At 42.3% G+C, this 23,403-nt stretch overlaps 1 protein-coding gene across 2 annotated transcripts in view; it reads right to left on the reverse strand.

Annotated features, from left to right (window-relative positions):
• The window catches only part of LOC102791739 (ADAMTS-like protein 1), a 100,412-nt gene that overhangs the window by 20,309 nt on the left and 56,700 nt on the right, over positions 1-23,403 (reverse strand). The window contains exons 1-7 of one of the 2 annotated variants that reach the window (XM_006802476.3): positions 15,042-15,238; positions 11,872-11,999; positions 6,555-6,600; positions 6,006-6,242; positions 4,609-4,735; positions 3,479-3,553; positions 2,306-2,463 (exon numbers count right to left, since the gene is read on the reverse strand). In XM_006802476.3, the coding sequence (XP_006802539.3) occupies positions 2,306-2,463; positions 3,479-3,553; positions 4,609-4,735; positions 6,006-6,242; positions 6,555-6,600; positions 11,872-11,999; positions 15,042-15,095 (825 nt within the window). In that variant the 5' untranslated portion in view covers positions 15,096-15,238. Of the gene's footprint in view, positions 1-2,305; positions 2,464-3,478; positions 3,554-4,608; positions 4,736-6,005; positions 6,243-6,554; positions 6,601-11,871; positions 12,000-15,041; positions 15,239-23,403 lie in introns of those variants that run through there. The other variant, XM_035912849.2, reaches the window with a different exon arrangement.

A 23,403-nucleotide genomic window follows, 5' to 3' on the forward strand; every position in this document is an offset into this window, starting at 1 on the left:
AATAATATTCACCCTGCAATACTTCACTTTAATTCACTTTAATTATTGAAACAACAAACTGCCGTTTCTCATTGAAACTGATGTCGTTCTGTAGAAATTTTGCTTTATGTACTGTGTTGGAATTACCAAACAAGGGAAGCACTAAAAAAAGAAAATATGGGACTAGCATGTATGAACATCCTAAGTGACTTTTTTCTTGAATTATTCTCAAGATAATTTAGAAACTTGACCTACGTTTCAGTTTATAATCATGTTGTATAGTGACATTGCCCATGTTTATCTGCAAGACGCAAGGCTCCATGTGGAGAAGGCTCTATAAACATAACATGCTCAAAGAATTTGGCCTTTGGAAACCTAAAGTGTACATATCTGCACAGCTACTAGCTAAAATGTTGTAATGAAATCCTCTTAAGAGACAAAATAATTCATAAACTGCTCAATCAGAGGAAACATTTTCTTAGAGCTCTGCTTTAATAAAATAAAGAATAAAGGCTGTTTTAATAGAATAAGAATTAGAACAGTCCTTATTTTAATAGAGTAATAGAACACAATAATAGAATAAGTACGCCCATGTCTGTCCATGTTTTCTTAGCCTTTTATTTCATTTGCTTTGAAAAAAAGCCCAAAGACACATTTTAGCAGCAGCACGTATAAATCAGACTTGACGACCACTCGTTCGCATTCATGTATTTACTGTGGAAAGACTGTCTGGCAACTTTTTAATGTGATTTTCCATTTGTCCAAACCTTTTTCCAGCAGAGTGATATGAGCTGGCTGTCCGCCTCGTGACAGATTTGAAAATTATGCATTTAAAGCTTCTCAGATTTCGTTCTCGACAGTTCCTCGTTATTGTCCCATCCCGACTTGTGTTTATGAGGGAGGAAGTTTTCGCAGGCTCGTGGCTGTATAACCTTTAACGCCCACTCACTTGCCCTAGTCTGGGATTTTGTGCTCACATGTGTGTGTCTGAAGCAGAAAAACATGTCACAGCCACTGTGGCACGGCACTGCTCGTTGTATTAACTAGGCTTATGCGCTGTTATGTAATAACACATTTCTAATCTGATTTTTTTGGAGTTATTCAAAGTTTGAGACTTTACCGTGAATCAAGTACAAGTTTCAGTAAGCGGCACTTACACCGCAGAGGAGCGGTGAGGAGCTCGGAGGCTCTGACTGTTTGTGCTACTGTGTGAATGCATGGCACACTGCTCAAACACATACTCAAAGTGAACAATCGCACAAAAAGAATTGTTTGAATTTCACATTTAAAAGAGTCACACTCAAATATCTTTAAAACACATGAAATCAAAGCTGCTTTAAACTTTGCTGCAGTGAGACGTTCACCAGGAGTTCATGCGAAAAAAATACAAACTGGCCGCACCACTTTCAGGAGATTGCATGACAAAAACAACAGTTTTGACTCAAACTGCACCAAAGACACCAAAAAGGGAATGAGGGTGATTGATTTGCAAGCACGCAGGTCTGCTGAGGCGCTGCTGGTTTTAACTTCCTGTGAAGAAAGTCAGAGAGGTGACCCGTTTGTCTCCCCAGAATTTCTAAAATTATTTTTAACCTGCAAGAATTTCTTTTCTTTTCTTTTTGCTTTCAGTGGTGCTTTTGTCCACTTGATGAATTACCATTCGGTTTTGGTGCCTGAGAAAATTAACATTAACATTTAACAAGTATTGCAGTGAGCTGACTGGAACAATTTGGCATTAAAGAAACCAATGCAGAGCCTGTTCTAGAAAACATTTCTGCAGAAAATCATGGCAAGTTTTCAAAGAGGACATCTACAAGGATGGATTTACTGATAGCAGAACAGAGCAATTGTGGTTTGCAGCTTTCTTCTGACGACTTCTTCAAATATAAATCAACTAAAGCAAGCATGTGGCTGGGAGGGTGATGACATTTTGTATTAGTAGTAATTTGTGTCGGGTCGTCGTTTTTTCATGCAGATTCAAAGACCTGTTTGAGGGTCAAAACTTGGGTTTTGAAGCTAAAGTTTAGGCTGGGGCTTGTATAAATATGCTGGTTAAACTTAACAGTAAGGAATGCATTGATGTCAATGAATGTTCTCACAAAGACAGCCAAATGTGTCACACCCTATTTCACCTTGGTAATACAAAACAATATTTAGAGAAAATATGAGATCTGTCCTTCCTCAGGTCCCCGGCAAGACAGCCGTCAAGCCTGAAGTAGAACAGATGGACAATTCAGAAATTTCTCAAATTTTTAACAAGATGATGACAAATACTGGCTGCTGTAGCCTGAAAGAAAAAGAGATGTGCATTAATGTCAGCGCTTACTTTGACTGTGAAGTCAGCTCCGAGTGGGCCAGTGATTCTCAGGACTTCTTTATCTGAAAGTTTCTGGTAGTCCACGGTGGTGTTCTCTATGTAGTACTGCCCGGGTCTATCCAAGACCAGTTCATCTCTTACCCCCTGTAGAGTCTTACTCTCCATGTCTGAAGGTAAAAAAACAAACAATTAAAGTCTTAATATGTGCAAAGAGAAGACAAACAGGTGTGGCCACTGCTTGCCACAAAATCGTTCTTTTAATTTTTTATTTTTTTTTTATATTTTATGAGTAAAGTTCTTTAAAACGAATGAAAAGGAAAATAAATGGAGCTGTGATTAAAATGTTGATCACAGACCCTTCAGTCAGACCCAGCGACACACAGAGAGCTCAGACTGGGTGCTGTGGTCACTCTGTCACTGTGATGAGGCTAACGTAGCCAGCATTAGAGTATGCTTTCCCCTCACTCACCTCACTTTATCCCTGTCTATACAGGATCTTGTGTAACTTCAGTGTTGATGCTTAAAGAAAATAAAAAATACAGAGATACATGGGAACAAGTGGTGACCACCAGGCAACACATGGTTACAATCAAGGTGCCGGAGGGCAAAATGGATAGGGGGGGTGGAAATATCTAATGAAAAAGCTGTCCATTCAGAAGATGATCTGGAAACTAGCCACTGAGCAAAGGACAGGCACAGAGGTGAAACATTTGTTATCCATTTGATTCGGTGAGGATTTGATGCCAGGACTTTGACATCAGTGAATTTCCCTGGAAGCCTTATGTCTTGTCAGAGCCAGAGCAAAGGGAAGAAACACGTATCCCTTCTGGTTAGTCTGCTCTGGGCTACTTTTAAAACGAGTCTTTATTAGAGAGGCCAAAATGTAATATCTTTTGGAAATCAGAGTAAAAGATCGATCATAGATTGCTATTAGTGTGAAACATTCATTTCAAGGCCTGCCAAGTACGATCTTCTGTTTTCTGTTATGAAAATGTCACCACCGTGTCTGTTTCACTGTTTTTGCATCGGAGGATGCTGAAAACATAACACGCTGTGCAGAAAAGTTAGAGCGATGCGGTGAACTCGTGTTCAGTGTGTAGTATTTGACAAATGAAAGAGCACTGCCAAACACAGAGATCATGCTCAGCTGTGGAAGGGCACCCTGGACCTACCAGGACTTACACAAGTGATCCGGGCCTTTCAGGATCAGACGCACGTGACGACTCTTGTAAGGGATGGTGACCACTGTGTCCTCAGCTTGAACAAAAACAAAGAAACAGTACCAATCACTACATCAATATATGACACAAATGCTAAAAACGAGCGACTTATAACGACTCAGACACACTAGAGTAGAAACAGAATGGCAACCTTCTTGTGACTAGAAAAAGTTGGTGGTTGCAATTCATTTCAAAATAGTGCAATTAGTTGCAGCAACTAGCTAGTCGCTCAGACGTGCAACACTTTCAGCCTCGAGGTGATTGAGGTCCCATGGTGAGATGCAACTTGTCTCCAAACAGTTGCAGTCTGACTGGAATTGATTGCAGTCACTCTCAGACAGAAAGTTTAGAAAATATCTGCTGTCTAGTTTATATATGTAGACAGATTGTCTAGATCATAGGTGTCAAACTCTGGCCCGCGGGCCAAATTTGGCCCGCAGCCTAATTACATTTGGCCCACGAAGCCATACCAAATTACTATTAGAGCTGGCCTACTGGTATTATACAGCTAATACATATATTGTTTAGTATTAAGCTTTCCTTCTTCCATATTCAGTTTTCCAGCAAAACTTATTTGAGTTCATAAGAAAAGATTCATTCTTATATCTGGAGGAAGATTTTTTTTTCAATAAATATTAATGTTAGCCCGCAACTTTGTTCCAGTTTTGAATTTTGGCCCACTGTGAAATTTGAGTTTGACACCCCTGGTCTAGATACTGCAATCAATCTAGGCTGGTCTGCAACAAATCCAGAAGTTGCAGTAACAGAAGTTACTCTGAAGACGGCGTCTGACTGCGAGTGGTCACAGACATGGTTCCCATCTTCAAAGCAGCTATTTTAAAGGCATGGAGGCAGGCATCCCAAGCTCTGTGCTTTTGCAGCATTCTTCTATTTGTAGTCGTTTGACGTCTCAAAGCCATTGTAAATGATGCAAATATTTGACAAAGGAACACTGCCCTGCTGATTGGGCTTAGTTATAACTCTTGTTTATAGTCTGTGTGGTGAACAAGTAAATCTGCTCGAGGACCTCTTTAGCTCAGCAATTACTTCTTTATTTAATAAAAATTGTAAAAAAGAGTAACAATTCTTTACTTTTTCCTGAAGAATGCTGGGATTTGTAGTGTCCCCGCACAAGCCTGCAGGACGAGCCATCTCCATTGCAGACTCCACAGTTGTCCTCGGTCGCAGTGCTTCCAAGCTCATGATCACAACCTACAATCTGGAAAACACAGGAAGCACGAAAAACATCACAAATGACACGCACAGTCACCTCACTTTTAGAGCCTGAAAAACCTTCTACCTTTTTAGTTTTGAGGACAAGATAGCAGGGAAGATTTTCTGCAACAACACAAACGTAAAGAGAAAGGATATGATATCATGAAGCACTCGAGCTGGTTCTGTTGGAGCTTCAGTACCATTTAAGTGTTACCATGAACCGATTCAAACAACCCTCCCGTCTCCTCAATATTCATTCACTGAATTACTAAGACGCCATCCATAGTTGAATGGTGGATATTTCTTTTTGCAGTTTCTGTCAGCAAGACAAAACCAAAAACCGCAATATCATTCTAAGCATTGTAAGGGAGACACTTCTGAGTCTCTGCAGACACGATGCCCTGGGACATAATACCATTCAACCCCAAAAAATGCATTGCAAAATATTTCCTGGGCTGTCAGTCAAACGCTAAATCTAAAGGAATACTCATTGGATATTCATTTGTAAACCAGATGGCGTGATGCTAGTGCTGCAAGGTAGTCCACTGTGATCCTCTTGAGATTTACGTCTTAGCTTTTGCTCCCAAATGCACGATATTGAAATTTGAATATTGAAAAAAATTGCGTACCAGTGTTGACAGGAGTACTGTACTGCAACAACCACTGGTCTAATACTGTGTAGGCTCCCCTTATTCCACAAACAGCTTTAACCCATCAAGGTGTCAGCTTTACAAGGTCTCTGAGGCTACTGCGGTATCAGACACACTGACAGCACAACGTTTAAAGACGGGGCCTCGGCGGACTTGTTGGACTTGTTTTTCCAGGACATCCCACAAATGCTCACTCGAATTAAGATCTGGGGAAGTTCACACCTTGATCCTAAACCTATTTGAGAGTATTGTTGCAGGGGTGTAGCGGTCTGTGAGAATGTTTAAGCAGATTGTACATGTCAAAGTAATGCCACATGAATACCAGGACCCAAGGTTGCCAATCAAAGAGCTGCACAGAGCATCACACAGACTTCATTTGCCTTAGTAGCTTAATCTAAACTTTTTACAACACACTGGGATATATTTACTTTGGAAGATCAACTTCTCGGTTATTTTTAAGGTGAGCTGATCTTAAATATAAGAATTTGCTTAGTTTACTGAAAAAAATAAGTTTTTAATATGCAAGTCCCACAAGATGTACATTTTGGCTTCAAAAATGAAAGGAAATAAACCAAAATTCTTGATGACTTCAAAGCAATTGAGGTTCATGACATGGTTACTGACCTGGCAGATACCACTGATGCACATGTCCAAAGACTCTGTGTAACAGCGTGTCCCATCCAGCACCTTGGGCGCCAGCTCCACCACAAGGCCTGAGCCCTTGGCTTTACATTTGAGAGCGCACGGGTTGTCTGGGTCGTTGTATACCGGCAGCCACTCGTGGTACTGGTCCTGGTATTGCTCATCTGCGTGAGCTGAACACTGCTGGGCACGGAAATCACCGGCATCTGAAGGGCAATCCTGAGGGACATTAAAACATATTTTAAAATATTTTACATTCTTGAAAAAGGCAGGGCAAATGAAGTCTTCCATCTCCAAATGTGTATGTGGGAAGAAGACTGCTGCATGAAATTAGCAGAATAAATGGAAACAGAAGAAGTTTGATGCAACTTCTTACTTTCTCTCAAACAGCAAGATTCCAAATCACTGAATTACACCCCATACCCATAAATCTTTTAGACACAATTTGCCATATCGGTTTTACTTCTTCAATAAAAACACTTGAAAGCTGTGTCGACATCCACGACACAAAGATGAGTGGGTTCAACTTACCACATTGCTGCATGTGCGATATTTGATATTCTGTCCTTCGCAGGTCCTACAGAAGGAAAAAAATGAAACCATGGGTAAATAGGCCGTGGGAGAGAATGATAAAACAAACCATAACATGAACCAGTCATCATCATCTGAAGGAGCTGGTGTTATATCCAGTGACTCTTCCCTCATTATTCATATTGAAAATTATAGCGCTGATGTGGCGAACATAAGTCTGTGGTGCGTTTGCAAAGCTTTAACAGCGTATTTCACACAAAGTAACTGTGCATAATTATCCAGTGGCACGCTGAAGATGAGAAATGAAGCTGATAAAAACTGCAGTTCCTGAAATGACCACTTGAGGGTGGCTCACAAAGCATTTAAAAGACTGTGGAATAAAGCCCAACGACACAGAAGAAATAAACATATTAACAGCCTGCTTTAATCTATAGCTAATATTCACCTTCATAAACAATTGTACAGGGCTACATTGTTTAAAATTGTTATCATTAAGACTTAAAGTTATCAAAGTTCTGAGCACGGCTGCTTTGACTGAAAGGCAAGAACAGCAGCACAGTGGCCAAGTAGTCACTAGCTATCTGTTAGTGAACTGGACCACTGTTTGTGGCATTGGTGCCTTTTGAAGAACTTCAATGCAATTATTTGATGAATAATTTAACTTTCTGTGCAGCTAACTGTACTTACAACCTGCCCAGCTTGTTGTTGTTTGTGGCGTTTCAAGCACTTGCTGCATTAGACTGCACTGTGATGGACAAATTCTGCAAAACGCATAAAACTGTGTTATTTCTTTACCTTTTGCATTTTCATTTATTGGCTACTATATATGCCGATATAGATATAACAGCAAATAGCTATTATTTCCCCTGCAGTCAGGCTCTAGTTCAGTTTCCACACTCGACATATGTTCCTCCATTCTCTGTGATATGAATAATCTTTATAGACAACTTGACTTCAAGCTTATTACTTGTAAAAGAAAATCACACAATCACAACATTTAAAAATAGGAGTCCCATTTTCTCTGTGTCTGAAAAAATGCAAAACTGCACGCAGTAGTAAAGCAGACAGAGTAAAGCCCTCCAGCCTGCGTCTGCTGAACAGATTGGAGCAGTTTGGATCACGACTCCCTGCATGACAGTCTGCTTTGTCTCTGCCCAAATTATCGAGCTAACCACTTATTGAAAATGAGGATTTCTTTATGCTTTGATGCAGAGTGATGATAAACCATTGATGGTGACTATGATAGGGCAATTATCAAAGACCCCAGTGGAAACTAATCAAATGGTATTCTTTTGGGAAGTTAAGAGGAATTCCAGTGTCACTGGCCCTTAGCTAATCTGGAATCATGATTGGAGACGTCACTGACTTTGGACTCAGCAGTGAACGAAGGCTTAAGGTTTTTTACAATGTTATTCCAGAGAATGGAGGGAGTGGATGTGGACCATGTGGCATGGCAAGAACATTAGAACCTGTGACGAATCCAGACGGTTCCCTCTGCCAAATCAAACAGTAGGCCATGGGGCCTGAACCCCTAACAAGAGACTTTCAAAGACCAAGAGTTGAGAGACAGGTAGCTAAGATCTGGATCAGCGTGGAAACTCACACTGGGACAAGCAAAATACAAACGAGACGTAAAGAGGCAAAGGGAATAAAATGAATTTCCCTTTTCATTTCCTTTTGATTTTAGAAGCTCTAAAGTGGAGGCTAAGCAGACGTAGGGCCAGGACATGGGATTCATCATGGCGTCATCATAGGTTAGGGAAAAATAACTCGGTTGAAATATCAGAAGTCTTGGATCACATAAAACATAACTCACAAACTGTGACCCCAAACACAAAAAGACAACTACAGAGAGTGCGCTCATTAGTTAACTGCACGAGACTCAACAAAGACTAAAAGTACCATCTATAGCATTAAACAGAAAAAAGAGAAATCTATTGTAACCATAAAAAAATTGGGCTAGTATTGGATACGCAGAAAAATTCATCTGGCCCATAATGTCCATATATATGTCATCAACTCTTCTCGCAAGATTGAAAGTAATTGCACGCAGGGCTCCAAAACCCATGCCACAATATTGATACACTTGAGGCATGTGGGCACACAAAAATGTGGCTGATTTGCTAACGCCTAAAATATGCTCAAGCTATGAGCTCTGCTATTGATCAGTTTAGGAAAGCTTTAATGTTTATCTCAGGAGGATAATGTGAAGCTGAAAAAGATGGAACAAAGAGCATAACAGAGTATCGTGAGATTAGGTAAAAATATTGCAGTTGTCAGTGAAATTAATCATGATATCTTTTGTCTTTTTAGTCATTTGTAGGGCAGAGCTGTAGGTCTACTACTGTTAGGAATATTACTAAAAAGGATGGAGGTGTTAATACCACAGCATGGACCACACAGAGTGGTTCCCAAGGCTGTAAAAGAGACATAATCTTGGTTGCTAGGCCAACCTTAATTTAACATTTCATTGCCCTGGAGAAATTTCACTTTCACCCACTTTTGCCTTTAAAAAGTTGCGGCATGCCTTCACAGCCTAATGTCACTCAATGTCACCCACTGTATAATTTCAGTACATATGTGACCGCATTGCTACAGGAAACATCTCCTGCCTACAGTTGTTGATATTTACTTCCCATTGGTGTCATGGTGACAAACGACACAGTCAAATTCTTTGTGAATCTCTTCTAAACAAAGTTGAGGTTGGATCTTTCTTTTTTTCTTTTTAATAACATATATAGATTAATATTTTCCTGCCTAGTGCTTCATAAATATTGGAGCAGCACTTTTTCTTGCCATGACACCTAATACATATGTTCACACTTGGATCCAACCAGCTAAGCTGCTGTTAATGAAGAAGCCGGCGATCAAGTGCAGTAACTTGTGTGGATAGAAGTAATGAAGGCCAGGCAATCTGCGGATAGTCTGTACTTCTGCACGTGCCCTTTTGAGAGGTTAACTAACTCTGGTGTGTTTTGCAGTAGCAATAAGTGCCCTGTATGTGCGTGTGTGCATTAAAAAGTCAGAGAGTTGGAATGGTATTGGTTTGGAGGGTGTTGCAGGCCTATTTCCAGCTCCCTTTTCCAAAGAGTCACACACACACACACATACACATACACAAGGGGCCTTGTGCTATGCTTTTTAATGATGCCGTTTGATCTGCTACCCAAGGCCAGGCTACGACTCCCTCATTCCCACGCAAGAGCAGGGTGAGGTGGGACAAGGTGGAACGAAGCCTCCTACCATTTGCTCAAGAGCTCTATACATTATGGCAACTGCCAGAGTTGGTAAACAAACCTGCCTGGACTTAGAGGAGGCGGAGAATGTACATCAACACATACACACGCTGCCTATGTCCCGTATGAAGCTCAAGCCCCAAACACCTCTTAACAAGTCAATTGCTCCTGAGGTTTGTCTGACCAAAATATTCTGGGCAGGCAAAGAGAAGTGGTTGCTCCAGAGATCGTGAAATGAACTCCTCAAAGAGACATTGACCTCAATGTTTACAGTGCAGTACACAGGGGGTGGGAGGTGGGGGCCCTCTGGCACTTGTATGCTGCTCAGTCTTTTTCTCTAGTGCCAGTGCAGATGGATTCATGGTTGCAGACATATGAGAGCCTTTCACAGTACCTCGGTTGTGACCTCAAGAATGATGTGAGCTGTTCTGGCAGTTTGATCCTACACTATTGCACTGTTTCATGATCTGAGTGACTAGTCCTGTCACTAGGGGTGCTACCTCTGTAGCCAGCAGCAAACGTCACTGGTTACCTTGAGTTGAGCAGCAGTATATTCTCGGAACTGTAAAACAGAGGAATGCAAGTGAAGTCACCCTGCAGCTATTTCCCAGCCTATAAATGTGACAACATTTCCAAGGAAAATGTACCGTCTCCCTTCTTATGTCCATTTTTTCCCACTCTTTCCTTAAATTTGTTTATAATTGACCACTTTACCCAATGCACTCGGTCCCTGAGCTTTAATCTTGGAGCACGGTGGGTTAGCTTGAAACCTAACCGACCAGGTGACTCTGGCACAAGGATTAAGAGGTTCCTGATATAAGCCTGAGATGATGAGCAGTGGGAATCCATCCAATGCGGGACTCCGTGTTTGCACAACCCAAATTCTGTCACATAAAACACTTATTAAAAGCGGCATGTAGTTTCGCTAGAGTCACTGATTGTTCTGCTCTGATCTGTGAGGAAACATGTTGGGGTCATTACTGAAATTCAGATTCCAAATGTCAATGATGAATTCAAGATTTTGGCTCACATGGCTGTCTAGACGGGTCCAGTGGATCCACTCAGGGATATTTAACAGTCATGTGTATTTTGAGCACTCCACTTAGAACCCAAGGGAATGGAGGATTTGATTTGTGGGATTTACTCACACTATTAAAACCCCCGCCTAAACCTAAAAGCAATGATGTTGCATTTTGATGGAAATCCGTCCAACTTCAGTCAGGACTTTCTACTTTAGAAGAGGGGATTAGCTCAGATCACGTTTGAAAACACGCTAACAAATTGCCGGTGGGATGTTTCCATTTTTCTGAGGGTCACTGAGGTTCTAACTTTCAATTTACAGCAAATGCTCTCCTGCTGTGATGTAGTCATCGTTTACTGACTGCGCTATAAACCCAACAGTTATATCAGGCCACTGTTTTTTGTTTTAAAAAGGCTCTTTATGCCCCTGCTTCTCATAATGATTGTTTTTTCTGGAATTTCTTCTGCATCAGAGATTTTTAGACCTGATATCAGTACAGTGTAAATGCTGCCCAAAGGATTGTAAAAATAAAATAATCCTCTTTTTTTTTTTAGCTTCTCTCCCTTTAAGAGGTTTTTGGCTGCTTGGCTGCCTCTGACAAATTAGATGACCATATTAGGATATCCGCTCTCTCTGATGTCAGCAAGAGCCATTATTAGGAAAAAACACCTGAACTTGAGCTTCTAGAGGAGTCTTTAGTCGAACCTTTGGCTAATATGAAGTAGTAAATACACTGACCCCATTATTTAACACCCACCCACAACTATAATATTTACCTATATGACAGAAATAAGGAAAAGCTTAAAGAGCCATGTTAACCATCTCAGTTTAGTATGTTAACTTCTAGTAATGTCTGCAAGAATGTGAGCAATCTCTAATCTTTATTTCTCCATCATCAATATTTTTACGTGTGCGGCTTCTCCTTCTGAAAAGTCTGATGTTGCAGGAGACGTTAGCCTTGCAAATGTTAATCTTACTCTATGAAGAGAACCAGACCAGCTCTCCCGACACTGTTGCATGTTCTCTCACAGGTTACCTCTGTGAGGCTTTTGGGTCTTACTTGGAACTGAGGCATCGTCTGAGGGAGTAGGAGGCTCCTCCGCCACATGTACGAGAGCATTCACTCCAGGAACCCCAGGCGTCCCAAAGCGTGTCTCTGTCCTCTTCTGATCGGGCCGTACGCGAGCTCTACACACCAGAAGAAGAGACGTTAATATGCAGTGTTTTGGACACTCTGACAACAGGCGTCTGCTGTTATCAACCTTCATCAGCTCTACAGAAGCTGAGATAAAATAAACTGATCACTGAAGCTCACTGTCATCTTTATATTGGACTCTTTGACCTTATGACTTAGCAAAGATCTGCCATCATTACAGAAAGCAGCTCTTTAGCCAACTGAGTTGTGGCTTCCTGCAGCCATTCCTTAAATTGAGGAGCTTAAAAAACCTAAAAACTACAATAAAAGTGCACATGACAGGAAAAGAGAGGCAGTAAGAGGAAGTAATCACGAGTTCTTGACTTCTGGCCCTTTTGCATATTTAAAATGTCTGAGTCATGCATTAAAGTTTGAAATATTAGTCCTTGCTTAAGGCTCGGGCCACACTCGTGTGCCTCTCTCTGTTAATTGCATTGTGCTGTATTTGGCAGCGGAGACGGGAATATTACTGCGGCACCCAAAATCAATATTATGAGAAGCTAAATTTTACAACTACAAGGACAGTGTGCGTCTCGGATGTAGGGTGACAGCCAAAAAAAATTAAGATCCTCGCTATCTCAGCTCCTGTTTACCTCATAAAGTCTGGTATTTTCCGAGTGGACTAACTCGCCGTGCTCGTAGGGAAAGGTTTATTTATAATGCCACTGTTGTCAGGCAATATGGTAATATCTATTGTTGTGTTTAAGTCAAGCTTCCCTTTTCTCAAAGCCCTTTCCAGAGCTGACTGAATGAAGCAATAGAGAGCTGCATTTTCTGAATACCGGGCTCAGATTAGGTGAAAAGGGAAACAGATTGTTTTTGCTATCTAGAACAAGGACTCAGTGAAGGTATTCTACTTAAAACCTGCCAGTGAGACTGAGGTAAAGGAAAAAACTGGTCCTGTACCTGTTTAATGGATGACAACTTGGAAAAGTAAAAAAAAAAATGACTTGGAACTTGGAACCAACACTGGGACAAATCATCCACCTCCTGTGGCAACAGGAATGTGGCTCAGTAGACCGAAGCGCAAACACAGTCAAATAAGTAACCTGCCAATCTCCCAAGGGGGTTTGGGGGTGTTCAATGGGAGCAGATGAATACAAGAGAAAAATTATCATTTTTTAAACCACTCAGTCTTCATAATGCTGCTGGACCATGAAAGACTTCTTTTCCTAACATTGCAGAAATGCTGCTATTGTGTGCTCTGGACAGCGTCGCACAATAGGGACTTTTACACCGTGAGGCGGCAGTTTGTGTCTGCACATCCAACAGAGTTTCTGACAGTGATTTCAAATTTCCAGCTCTTGCAGATTAGGCATGAAATGTGAGCCCTAAACAAGCTCATTTACCCAGAACCCGCTGAATTAGGGGCGGGGTGTGTTCAGAAAATGAATTTGCACCTACTGGGCAGTTTACAGTGAAGATCCAGGCTTGCGTTTGAAGTAGAATGCTTTAAGATAGAAAGGTTTTTTAGGGGAAAGCCAATTCATGTTGACCTCTTTACCCCCTTTTTCCTCCCTCGAACAGCATGGCAGTGCACTTCAAATACAGAGATGAATGGACCTTGCAAAGAAAAACAGTAACAATGCAATAATAGGGCTCGGATTATTTTCTTTGCGTCATGGGAGGAAAACACCCATGCTGTACAGTCGTGAGAGGGGATGGCGGGTTCACGTTATTAAAAGTGCGTGGGGACTGATATAAATGGCTGTCAGTGCTGATGACGCCTGAGGAACAGCAGAGAGGAATGGCAAAGCCTAAACACAGCCAGCGGAGCATACAGCCAAACATATCGGCAGCGGCGCTACTTTCTGCACGGGCCAACTATTTCAATGTTTGGATCCCGGTAAATAAACACAGGCTGCGCTCTGGGCAGCCGGTTAGTGCACCACCTTAATTCTCCTTTGAAAAGCAATCAGTGAATTTTGCACTCAATTACGACTGAGGCTGTGTGTTGCAAAGCCAAGAGCGCTCGAGGCGCAGAGAGGCTTGCGAAGAAAGAGGAGTGGAAGTAGATGAAGGATGAAGGGATGGAGATGAAGAGGTTGTTTGGCTCGCTGCGCTGCTATTGTTCTCAATGAAAGCGGAGGAAGACAAGGCTCCGCTAGCTGGACGGCTATCCTGCTGGGATTTGGAGCCAATAATCAAAAGGCTCAGATATCTACTCTTCCATAACCCTCCATCACTGCACGTCCCACCGCTTCTGCTATGATCTATCATGCTTCTTATTTTATTTGAGCGTTCATGCACCCATAACTGACTCATAATGCTTCCTTAAACTCTTTGAAAAAGCATCGTTGCAAACACAAACTATTATTTGCTCACTGGTGCTCATACTGTGAAAAGAAAACAGAGCAAATACACGAGGGTGACAACCGCAAGGCCTTTGTTTTTCCACAAGGTAAAAAAGCGGAAATGAGCACATGATTAAAGATCACTTAACTCCACGTTATGAGTTATTCTGATGGACGGATTCTATTTAAGTCACCTGTCAGCAGCTGAGACTAAAAACACTTTCCCCGAAGATGGAAAACTCCTGAAAAAGGGGAAAAAGAAACCCGACTCTGGTGCCTTCTTTTGCAGACTGTGTCAATACGACGGCCTTTGCAGTTGGCAAAGACACATGATATTTGCACATCTGCTAAATCCCTTGTCATGTGGCCAGCACTGCGCAGCACGGCACAGTACTGTACTCACGGTCACGCTGTGAGGAAGGCACTGTAATGTAACAGTGAGCCTGCAGCTCGCTGACCTCCACATGCACAAGTCCTTTTTCATGGCTTAGGTCAAAAAACACAGTGCAGGCATGGGAGACTTTAATAATATAATAAGACAATGCTGCAGGACTGCTGTAGCTGACCTGGTAAAGCTACTGTTGAGAAGACTCCAGGATGTGGAGAGTGCACTGCTTACTTCAAATACACACACATGCAAGCATAAACACTCAAATAGATCCTTTTGGAGGACATTAATAACCAAAGACAAAATAAAAACTTTAAAATGGAATTGAGATAACAGGGTAAAAATCACAGTACCAGAAGTAGAAGAGCTGTCATCAACAGCATGCAGGATGAAAAGTCTTGTTCCATGCCTTTTTCAAAGTGTGTGTGTGTGCGCGTGTGAGACCCAGTCCCTCCAGGTCTGCTCGTGAGTATTTTTGCGTGTGTGTCTGGGACCGATGCGTGACGGCCTCTTCCGTGGGTCACTCTGCGTGCTGTGTCTGCCTCCCTGCCTGCCGTCTCCTGTCTGACTTGCTCCCGTTCTTTCTCAAGAGTATCTTGGGGAAGCGGAGGGAGGGAGAGGGGGCAGGGAGAGCGTGGGTGAATGTGTGTGCGTGTGTGTCCGTTTTAGAGCGTGCACTGCATGAAAGTTGGAGGAAGTAATCGGGAGGGCGGTGGGGTTGATTCAAGCACCATGAGCCCTCAGGTCTGGCACATTAGCCAATCAATAAATGGGCTTCAGATGACAGTGTTAGTACAAACAAGAAGCTGGGCCAGCAGCAGCTTCACAGCTTTGCATGTTTGTGTGTGTGTGTGTGTGTGTGTGTGTGTGTGTGTGTGTGTGTGTGTGTGTGTGTGGTGGGTCAGACTGTCAGAGAGAAGGAATAATGGCAGACAGACAACTGTAAACCAATTTTCTTCTTTTCCATTTCTTTTCCTAATATCTCAAGTTTCCGTCTCACTCATGCCACTGCTTCCTCTTTCCTTTAAGCTTTGGATGGGTTTTTTCCCTCTCTGCCGTTTTCCCTCACTCTGTGTTGGAAATGTCAGAAACTCTCGGTCATACTGTGACATCTTTAGAATTAACCTTTTATTTCCAGCCTGCTTGGGCAGAACTGGTGACTTCAATTACACATCTGAGCAAAGCAGAGACACATTTGGCACTGCCATACTTCACCTTTGGCTCCAAATCGCTTTATTTTTCCCAAAGAGTTACATATGTGAGCCTCCATGTTAAATCAGATGACATAGTTTGGTCACTGAAGCTATCAGGATAGACTTTTCAGCCACCCGCCTACAACCCCCTTTTTTATGAGCTAAAGGTTTACTTCAATGGAGCCTTTTATAACATCTGGCAGTTTAAGCTAGAGAACATTTACACCGTGGAGGTGGGGGACAAGCCAGGTGTCCCCTGGAGGGACAAATCCTGTAGTTATTTAAAGAGAAAAAAAAAAACACCCAGTACGATGGACAACCCTTTGGCACAGGGGGAATATACTTATACACTGAGTGGCTTTCCAGCTTCCTTTTGAGATGGCAGGACGCAAAAAAACAAAAATCTGAAACCCAACATTAAAAATAGCACAGGCAAAATGACCCGCTGGCATTCCTTGATGTTACTCACAAGGTAGCAGGCTATCATTCAGGCATCCAACCCCGAGGTTCCAAACACAATAAAAACTCTGTGCCCTTCGAATCAAGGCCTCACATCTTCTTCCCAATCAAACACCAAATCAAAAGCCGCATAATTGGTATCAATTAAGGCTGAGAGGAATGTGCTGCACTCCAGAGCAAATAGTCAGCCACCCTAATCACAACATCGGAGCAGACGTCTCGACACTTAACGCGGCACACATACACACTTTTCTATATGTCAGCTCTACAAAGCAAACCTGTCTCGAAGTCCAAAGTCACTGCTGACAGAATCGGCCTTAGCTTGTTTGATTTGGTAGGTTGAGCATGTTCCATGAATTGGGGAATTATCTTAACGCACACACACTGGTGTAGTCTGTGGTGCCAGCAGGGAAGGACGTGGACTTTGACATGTTCACAGGCTGATGCGGCCCATGCATTCTCAATCCATAACCCTCTGATATTTACTTTTAGAAGAAATCCTTCTCGTATTTGCCAATGTGTGACTACAGAAAATAAACTGTGGCATCAATGATGTGCCTGGAGCTTAAAACCAAACACCCAAGGAGGAAATTAACGGTTTTGATTGACGCGAGCTTGGAGACGGCTCTCTACCACAACATTGCCGAAGGTGTCTCCTGACAATTTAAACAACAATCCATGAAGATGATGAGGTGAGAAAAATGATAGAGCGCATTGTTATTTTACACAAGGGCAGGCTCGGATATTAGGTTGCATGAGAGAAGCATGCAGGAGGTTTTGAGGATTAGGGGAAATGACTGTCCACAGACAAATGCTCCACTGTCTTAAAAGATGATTCTGCTTTAATATGAAAGAATGGGTTAGGATAACATTGGCTGCCCCAAAGTAATTGCTGACATATGGGAACAAGGTTGAATCACAACAACAATCTCACAGAGCAAGAAACGAGAAGACTGACTGTAAACAAGCCAACAGCTAATTTAGATCCCCTTTTATTTTGCAGTTAAAACTTAAAGTGAGCGCATTCACATGATGGTAAAAGTCCTATTAAAGTTCACCCAAGTTTTCCTGACTGAAGTCATCGATTCAACAAAGTGCTGGAAACATTACTCAAAGATTTTGGTCCATATTGACACGACAGCATCACGCAATTGCTGCAGATTTGTCGGCTGCCCATCCATGATGTGAATCTTCAAATCTACCACATCCCAAAGGTGCTCTATTGCAGCGGTCCCCAACCTTTTTTTGCGCCACGGACCGGTTTATGTCTGACAATATTTTCACGGACCGGCCTTTAAGGTGTCGCGGATAAATACAACAAAATGAAACTAGTACCGGTACCAAAAAAAAAAGAAAATTTATTCATAACACACGTGAAAAGACCCAGGAAAACCGAGTAAACGATAAAAACGATAACAAAATAACGCTGAAAACCGATAAAAACCCTGAAAACTATACATTTCACACCTGAGCCTCAACTCTCGCGGCCCGGTACCAAATGACTCACGGACCGGTACCGGTCCGAGGCCCGGGGGTTGGGGACCGCTGCTCTATTGGAATCAAATGTGGTGACTGTAGAGGCCATTTGAGTACGTTGAACTCACTGTCATGTTCACGAAACCAGTTGGAGGTGACACCGTGGTCATAGAGGGATGGAAATGGTTACTAACAACGTTCAGGTAGGCTGTGGTGTGTAAATGATGCTCAGTTGGTAATAAGGGTCCCAAAGTGTATCAAGAAAATATCCCTCACATCATTACGCCACCAGCCAGAACCGCCCATAGAAAGCAGGATGGATCAATACTTGATGTTTAGCTGATAGGAGTGGTGGCTGGTGCTGTTTCCTGGTGCTGTAGCCCTTCTGCTTCAAGTTTTGACATCTTCCATGTTCAGAGATGTTCTTCTGCATACCCTGCTTGTAACCAGTAGCTATTAGTTACTGTTGCCTTTCTATCACCTTGGGGCAGTTGGGCCATTCTCTTCTGACCTCTGACATCAACGAGGCATCTTTCATCCAGAGAACTGGAACTGACTTCACATTTTCTCTGTAAATCCAAGCGACGGCTGCGTGGGAAAATCCCAGCAGATCAGCAGCTTCTGATACACTCAGACCAGCTTGTCTGACACCAACAACCAAAAGTCCCTGTTCATTTACCTTCGATCGCTTCTAATCATCTTCCCGACCCTCACTGGTTTTCACCAGTTGGATTCTGTGTTAGTTTTTAATCTCTTTAGTTTTCCTTTTTTCGCTGTTACTTTACACTTACTTGCTGACTCACCAGTTCTCTTTGTGGTCCTGCCATCGCTTTAATGTTTTGCCCTTTGTTGCTTGTGTTTTCCTGTAATTTATGCAAGTTTAATCACCTTTGTACTCAAGCTTATCTTTTTTCTCAGTATTCCTGCTTTTTGTGTCTATATTTTAAAAAGATATGCCCATAACACTACTGTTCATGTGATGTTTTCAAATTAAAAATACTCTAAAGCCCTCAATTAAAGATTATATGAAGTTGTTAAGCTTTGAATTACCACAAACACACTGGTTGATATTTCTTTTCCCCCCCCAAACGATATCATTAAGAAGTGAAAAAAGTAAAGATGAAGGAAATGTAGTTACCCATCCATCCACCCACCCACCCACCCACCCTCACCTATTATCCTAACATGTTTTTGGAACGTGGGAGGAAGCCAGAGTACCCTGAGAGAACCTGCACAGGCGCGAGGAGAACAACATTCAGTTGTATGCTAATAAAAAAAACATTTTATGGCCGCTGCTTCCACCCATGCCCGTGTTGTCTTTAGGCAGATAGAATCTCTCATTTGATTGTGACAAATCACCACCATCTGTCAGAAAATCACTTGATTCTCTCTCAGTGTGCAGTGCTGGGATTATGAGCAGGGTTTCGCCTGGTTGCACAACACTTGAGAACCCCTAATGATGTCTCTGTGATAAACAGCTGACAATACAGCATGTATTGCTCAGCAAAATGAGCTGTTCATCATTATTAGTATAGAATGATGTCAAAGTTAACTTTGTTGTTGTTTTTACTTTTTAATGTGATGGGAACTCAGCCAACCCCATACATTTGAAAACACCGCTTCTATCATCACTCGCTGTCTGGTGAAACGACTAGAAAAGCTCTCTCATGCTGAATGTGTTTGAGGTCTTGTAAAGGGTCACTATGTTGACTTTCCAAGCAGCAGATGTTTAACTGATACCGCTCCTCTGCTGCAGAATAAAGAGTCAAATTAAAAGATTACAATATTATGATGCGATGACATTACTTAACAGTCTCAGCGTCCTGAGGAAGAGAGACAAACGAAGCTAAAGTTAACGAGAGACTCACATCGAGGACCCCTCGAAAGCCCGAACCCTCAGCTCCCACGAGAAGACTTTAATGGTTCAGGCGGGATATAAATGGTAGCCTCCCACCACCCTCACAGACGACGTATGTGCACCAGGCATGATTTATACGAAAGCCATTGTTTAAAAAGCTTTCTGAGCCACGGTATAAAATGTTTTACCAGGACAAGGATTTTACGACTTGCAGCTGAAAGTCAACCACACTTCCCCATCCCACCAAAACCAGAGGATTAAAATAAAGATGTAGTTCCTTGACAATCATCTAAATCCAATTAAAGCCAGATGGGAGCTGAAATGAAAGTAAGCAGCGTTACAGCTAAAACATGTTACTCCCTAAATATCTCTTTTTTCCCAACATTGTCACCTAAGCTTTAGCTTTCACTGCTTCCACATCCACACATTCCACATGAGTCAAGCTTTTCCTCTCATCGTTCCTTAATCGTGATTGATTATTATTTAATACTCCATCCAGAGGAGCGGTCAGCTGGATCGTTGAGCCTTGCGAGCGAGCTGGTTTCAGTGTTTGGTGGTAATGTGAAGATGATAGATTTACAGAGCCATAAACACACCTATTGAGATTACTGTATCATGGCTCAGGTGGGAGGAAGAACAGTGCAGCGTGCAAAGGCGCGGGATAAATAATGCGCTCGAGGGAAAGACGAACGCCAGCTCGTCCTCCGATGGGCCAATCTCTTCTGGCTTAGAGTACATCTTCTCGGTGAACTCCCCGCAGCTCTGCAGGGGAAGACATTTGTTCTGTCTCGATTTTGGGGCCACAGCTTTTTGGAGTATGCATGAAAGCAAAAATGATTTGTTTTTCAGAATAGCAGGCACATGAGAGCTCAGGTCTTGTAGAGTTGCATTGCCCCAGAACAACCTGTGAGATTGGATTGCTTACAATAGCTTACGGGTGAATTTATTTGACATTAGCTATTAAATCAGTCCAAAAAACCCCCCATATAATCAGCAAGGTTAAGAGGGACACAACTATGAATAAAATTAATGAAAAAAACAGATATGAAGAGAGCATGACGGGAATTCTCTTATTTGTTATTCTACAAACTCTAGGATTGGACAAATTCAAATACTTGCTCGATTTGCCAGATAAACAAAGAAAGTTTTCATAAAATTCACCAAAAAACAGAAATTTGGGGTTAGCTTTATTCTCCAGGGACGAGAAATCAGGCGACTATAAATTAAATGGTCACATGGACAAGTCAACAATGACGTATATGAATTAAATTCAGTTAAATTCATTTCAATGCCATTTAAATAGCATATAAAAGTCAACTTAAGCCGTTTATCTTGTGAGGTAAAGACTCTACATGAAAACAGAGAAAAGCCCAACAATCAGGCGACCCTTTGTAAGCAAACACATGGCGACAGTGGGAAGGAAAAACTCCCTTTTAACAGGAAGAAACCTCCGGCAGAACCAGGCTCAGGGAGGGGCGGGGCCATCTGCCGTGACCGGTTTGGGGTAAAGAGAGGAAGACAAGATAAAAGCGCGTCAGTTTAATACTTAAATCAATCAAGAATTGGATCGATAAAAAAAGTATGTCTTGATATAAGGGTAAAATAAGCAAAGACGCACTTTTTTTCCTCTAAAACAAACCACCACTGTACTCAGCTCTCAATATTTTATAACAATTTACTGTGCTGTTTATGGTGACATATTGAATAAGCCACATTCTGATCCCACCTGAGAAAGCCTCTAAAAACTCCACATGCAGGCCACACGCTGAGAGGACTCGAGCACGTAATTAAGAATCAGCAGTGACATTTACTACTTCCTGAAGCCGTGTTCATGTGCTCTCACCATCAAGCTTTTCCCATTAGCACGCATATGTTTTAGCAGCTTTCTGGTGAATGCAAAGGCTAAGTTCATCAGGGTCCCACTACACAAAGCCCACCACCTCACACACACTCCACATCCCTCTTTCACCCACCCACGGCCACTGTGGTGTTTTAAAGAGGGTATGAAAGGAAGGGATGGGCATAAATTAGCCGCGTAAAGCCGTTGGAGTGAGTTAAACTGGCCCGCCAGGCTGGGGCTAGAGTGAAACGGGGAGCGTGGGACCTGCATCCCGATCTGGGCCGACGCTAAGCACCGCAGCTTATTTATGGGATAGCCGGCATCAAGTTGATCCCCCGTGTTTCAAAATGGAGACCATATTGCCGTATCATCTGGATAATATAGCTGCTGCTCAGAACAGTTTACACATGTTTTCTGAAAATATACTTCCTTTTGTTGAAATCAATTAAAAAAAAATCCCTGTCAATTTAGGGTGTGTGTCCACTGACAGCTGTTTTTGCTCCGGCAGTGTCTACTTTCTATACAAATACAATGTTCAGTGTTAACAGTGCTCACTGAGCATTGCAAAAACACCCTTAGCGCACAGATTTTTTCCTGCTATGCTCACAGTGCTCTCACTTGAAAACAGTTCAGTTGGAACGGCAATGCGTTTCTCTGTGTCACGGCTCTCTCACCACCCAATCAATATCTAAAGGTGATAGGACTAATGACGTGAGTGACGACAGCGGAAAAGTTGTTCCTGCCCGTCACTAACAAGCCAGTTATTTATGATCTAAGAGGTTGCTGTCTGTAATAAAGCAACAACAAAAGCTGGAGAGAAGTGCTTGGACTGAGTTCTTTGCAACTACAGTTACTTGTAATAAGAAGACACTAAAGATTCAACATGTGAACTTTTTGAATCAACATCTTAATGCTGTGATTTTACATCCTGATGTTTTCACAGTTCTTAAACACCAACACTGGTTTTGACCATAGCAAGTAGCCAAAAATGCCTCCATGCACCACCTTTCTCACAACTACAAACAGATAAACTTAGCATCTCATAGAATGGGAGGCAGAGCCTTAAACTATCAGATCCCTTTTTCGATTCAGGAGACAGACATCCTCTTTCCTTTAAAGTTTAGACTTAAAACTTTCTTTTTTGATAAAGCATATAGTTAAGGCTGGATCAGGTCACCCTAAATCAGGGGTCTCGAACTCCAGGCCTCGAGGGCCGCTGTCCTGCAAGTTTTAGATGTATCCTTGATCCAACACAGCTGATTTAAATGGCTAAGTTACCTCCTCAACATGTCTTGAAGTTCTCCAGAGGCCTGGTAATGACCTAATCATTTGATTCAGGTGTGTTGACCCAGGGTGAGATCTAAAACCTGCAGGACACCGGCCCTCGAGGGTCATGTTCTTTTTTGCTCTTCCCCATTACACCAGTGTAATTTGTGCCAGCTGTGTTTCCCAGGTGTTTCCTCTTTGCCCTGTTTCCCTCTTCTTTTTACTGTCCGTGCCTTCCTATGCTCGTCATCGCAATCACCCTCATTCCCCGCTGCGTGTTCTGCCTACCCGCCTGTTTAGTTACATGTATCTTCTAAGTTTAGTTAGTGTTGTAGTTTCTGATGCTCAGCAATAAAGCTGCCTTTTGAGTTTACCGTTTGTGTTTGAGTCTGCGCTTGGGTCCTCTCCTGCCTGCTTCACAGGGCCAGCGCATGACACAACCTGTCTTTGTCTTGTCTCCCTCCCCTTACCCCAACCAGTAGCAGCAGATGGTTGCCCCTCCCTGAGCCTGGTTCCACTGGAGGTTTCTTCCTGTTAAAAGGGAGTTTTTTCTTCCCGCTGTCGTCAGGTGTATTTTAAATGCAAAATGGACAGCTGGAATGAGGTTGTGACCGCACAGCAAT

The sequence above is a fragment of the Neolamprologus brichardi genome, chromosome 3 (genome assembly GCF_056152115.1).
Source record: "Neolamprologus brichardi isolate AB-2024 chromosome 3, ASM5615211v1, whole genome shotgun sequence".
Taxonomy (NCBI): Eukaryota; Metazoa; Chordata; class Actinopteri; order Cichliformes; family Cichlidae; genus Neolamprologus; species Neolamprologus brichardi.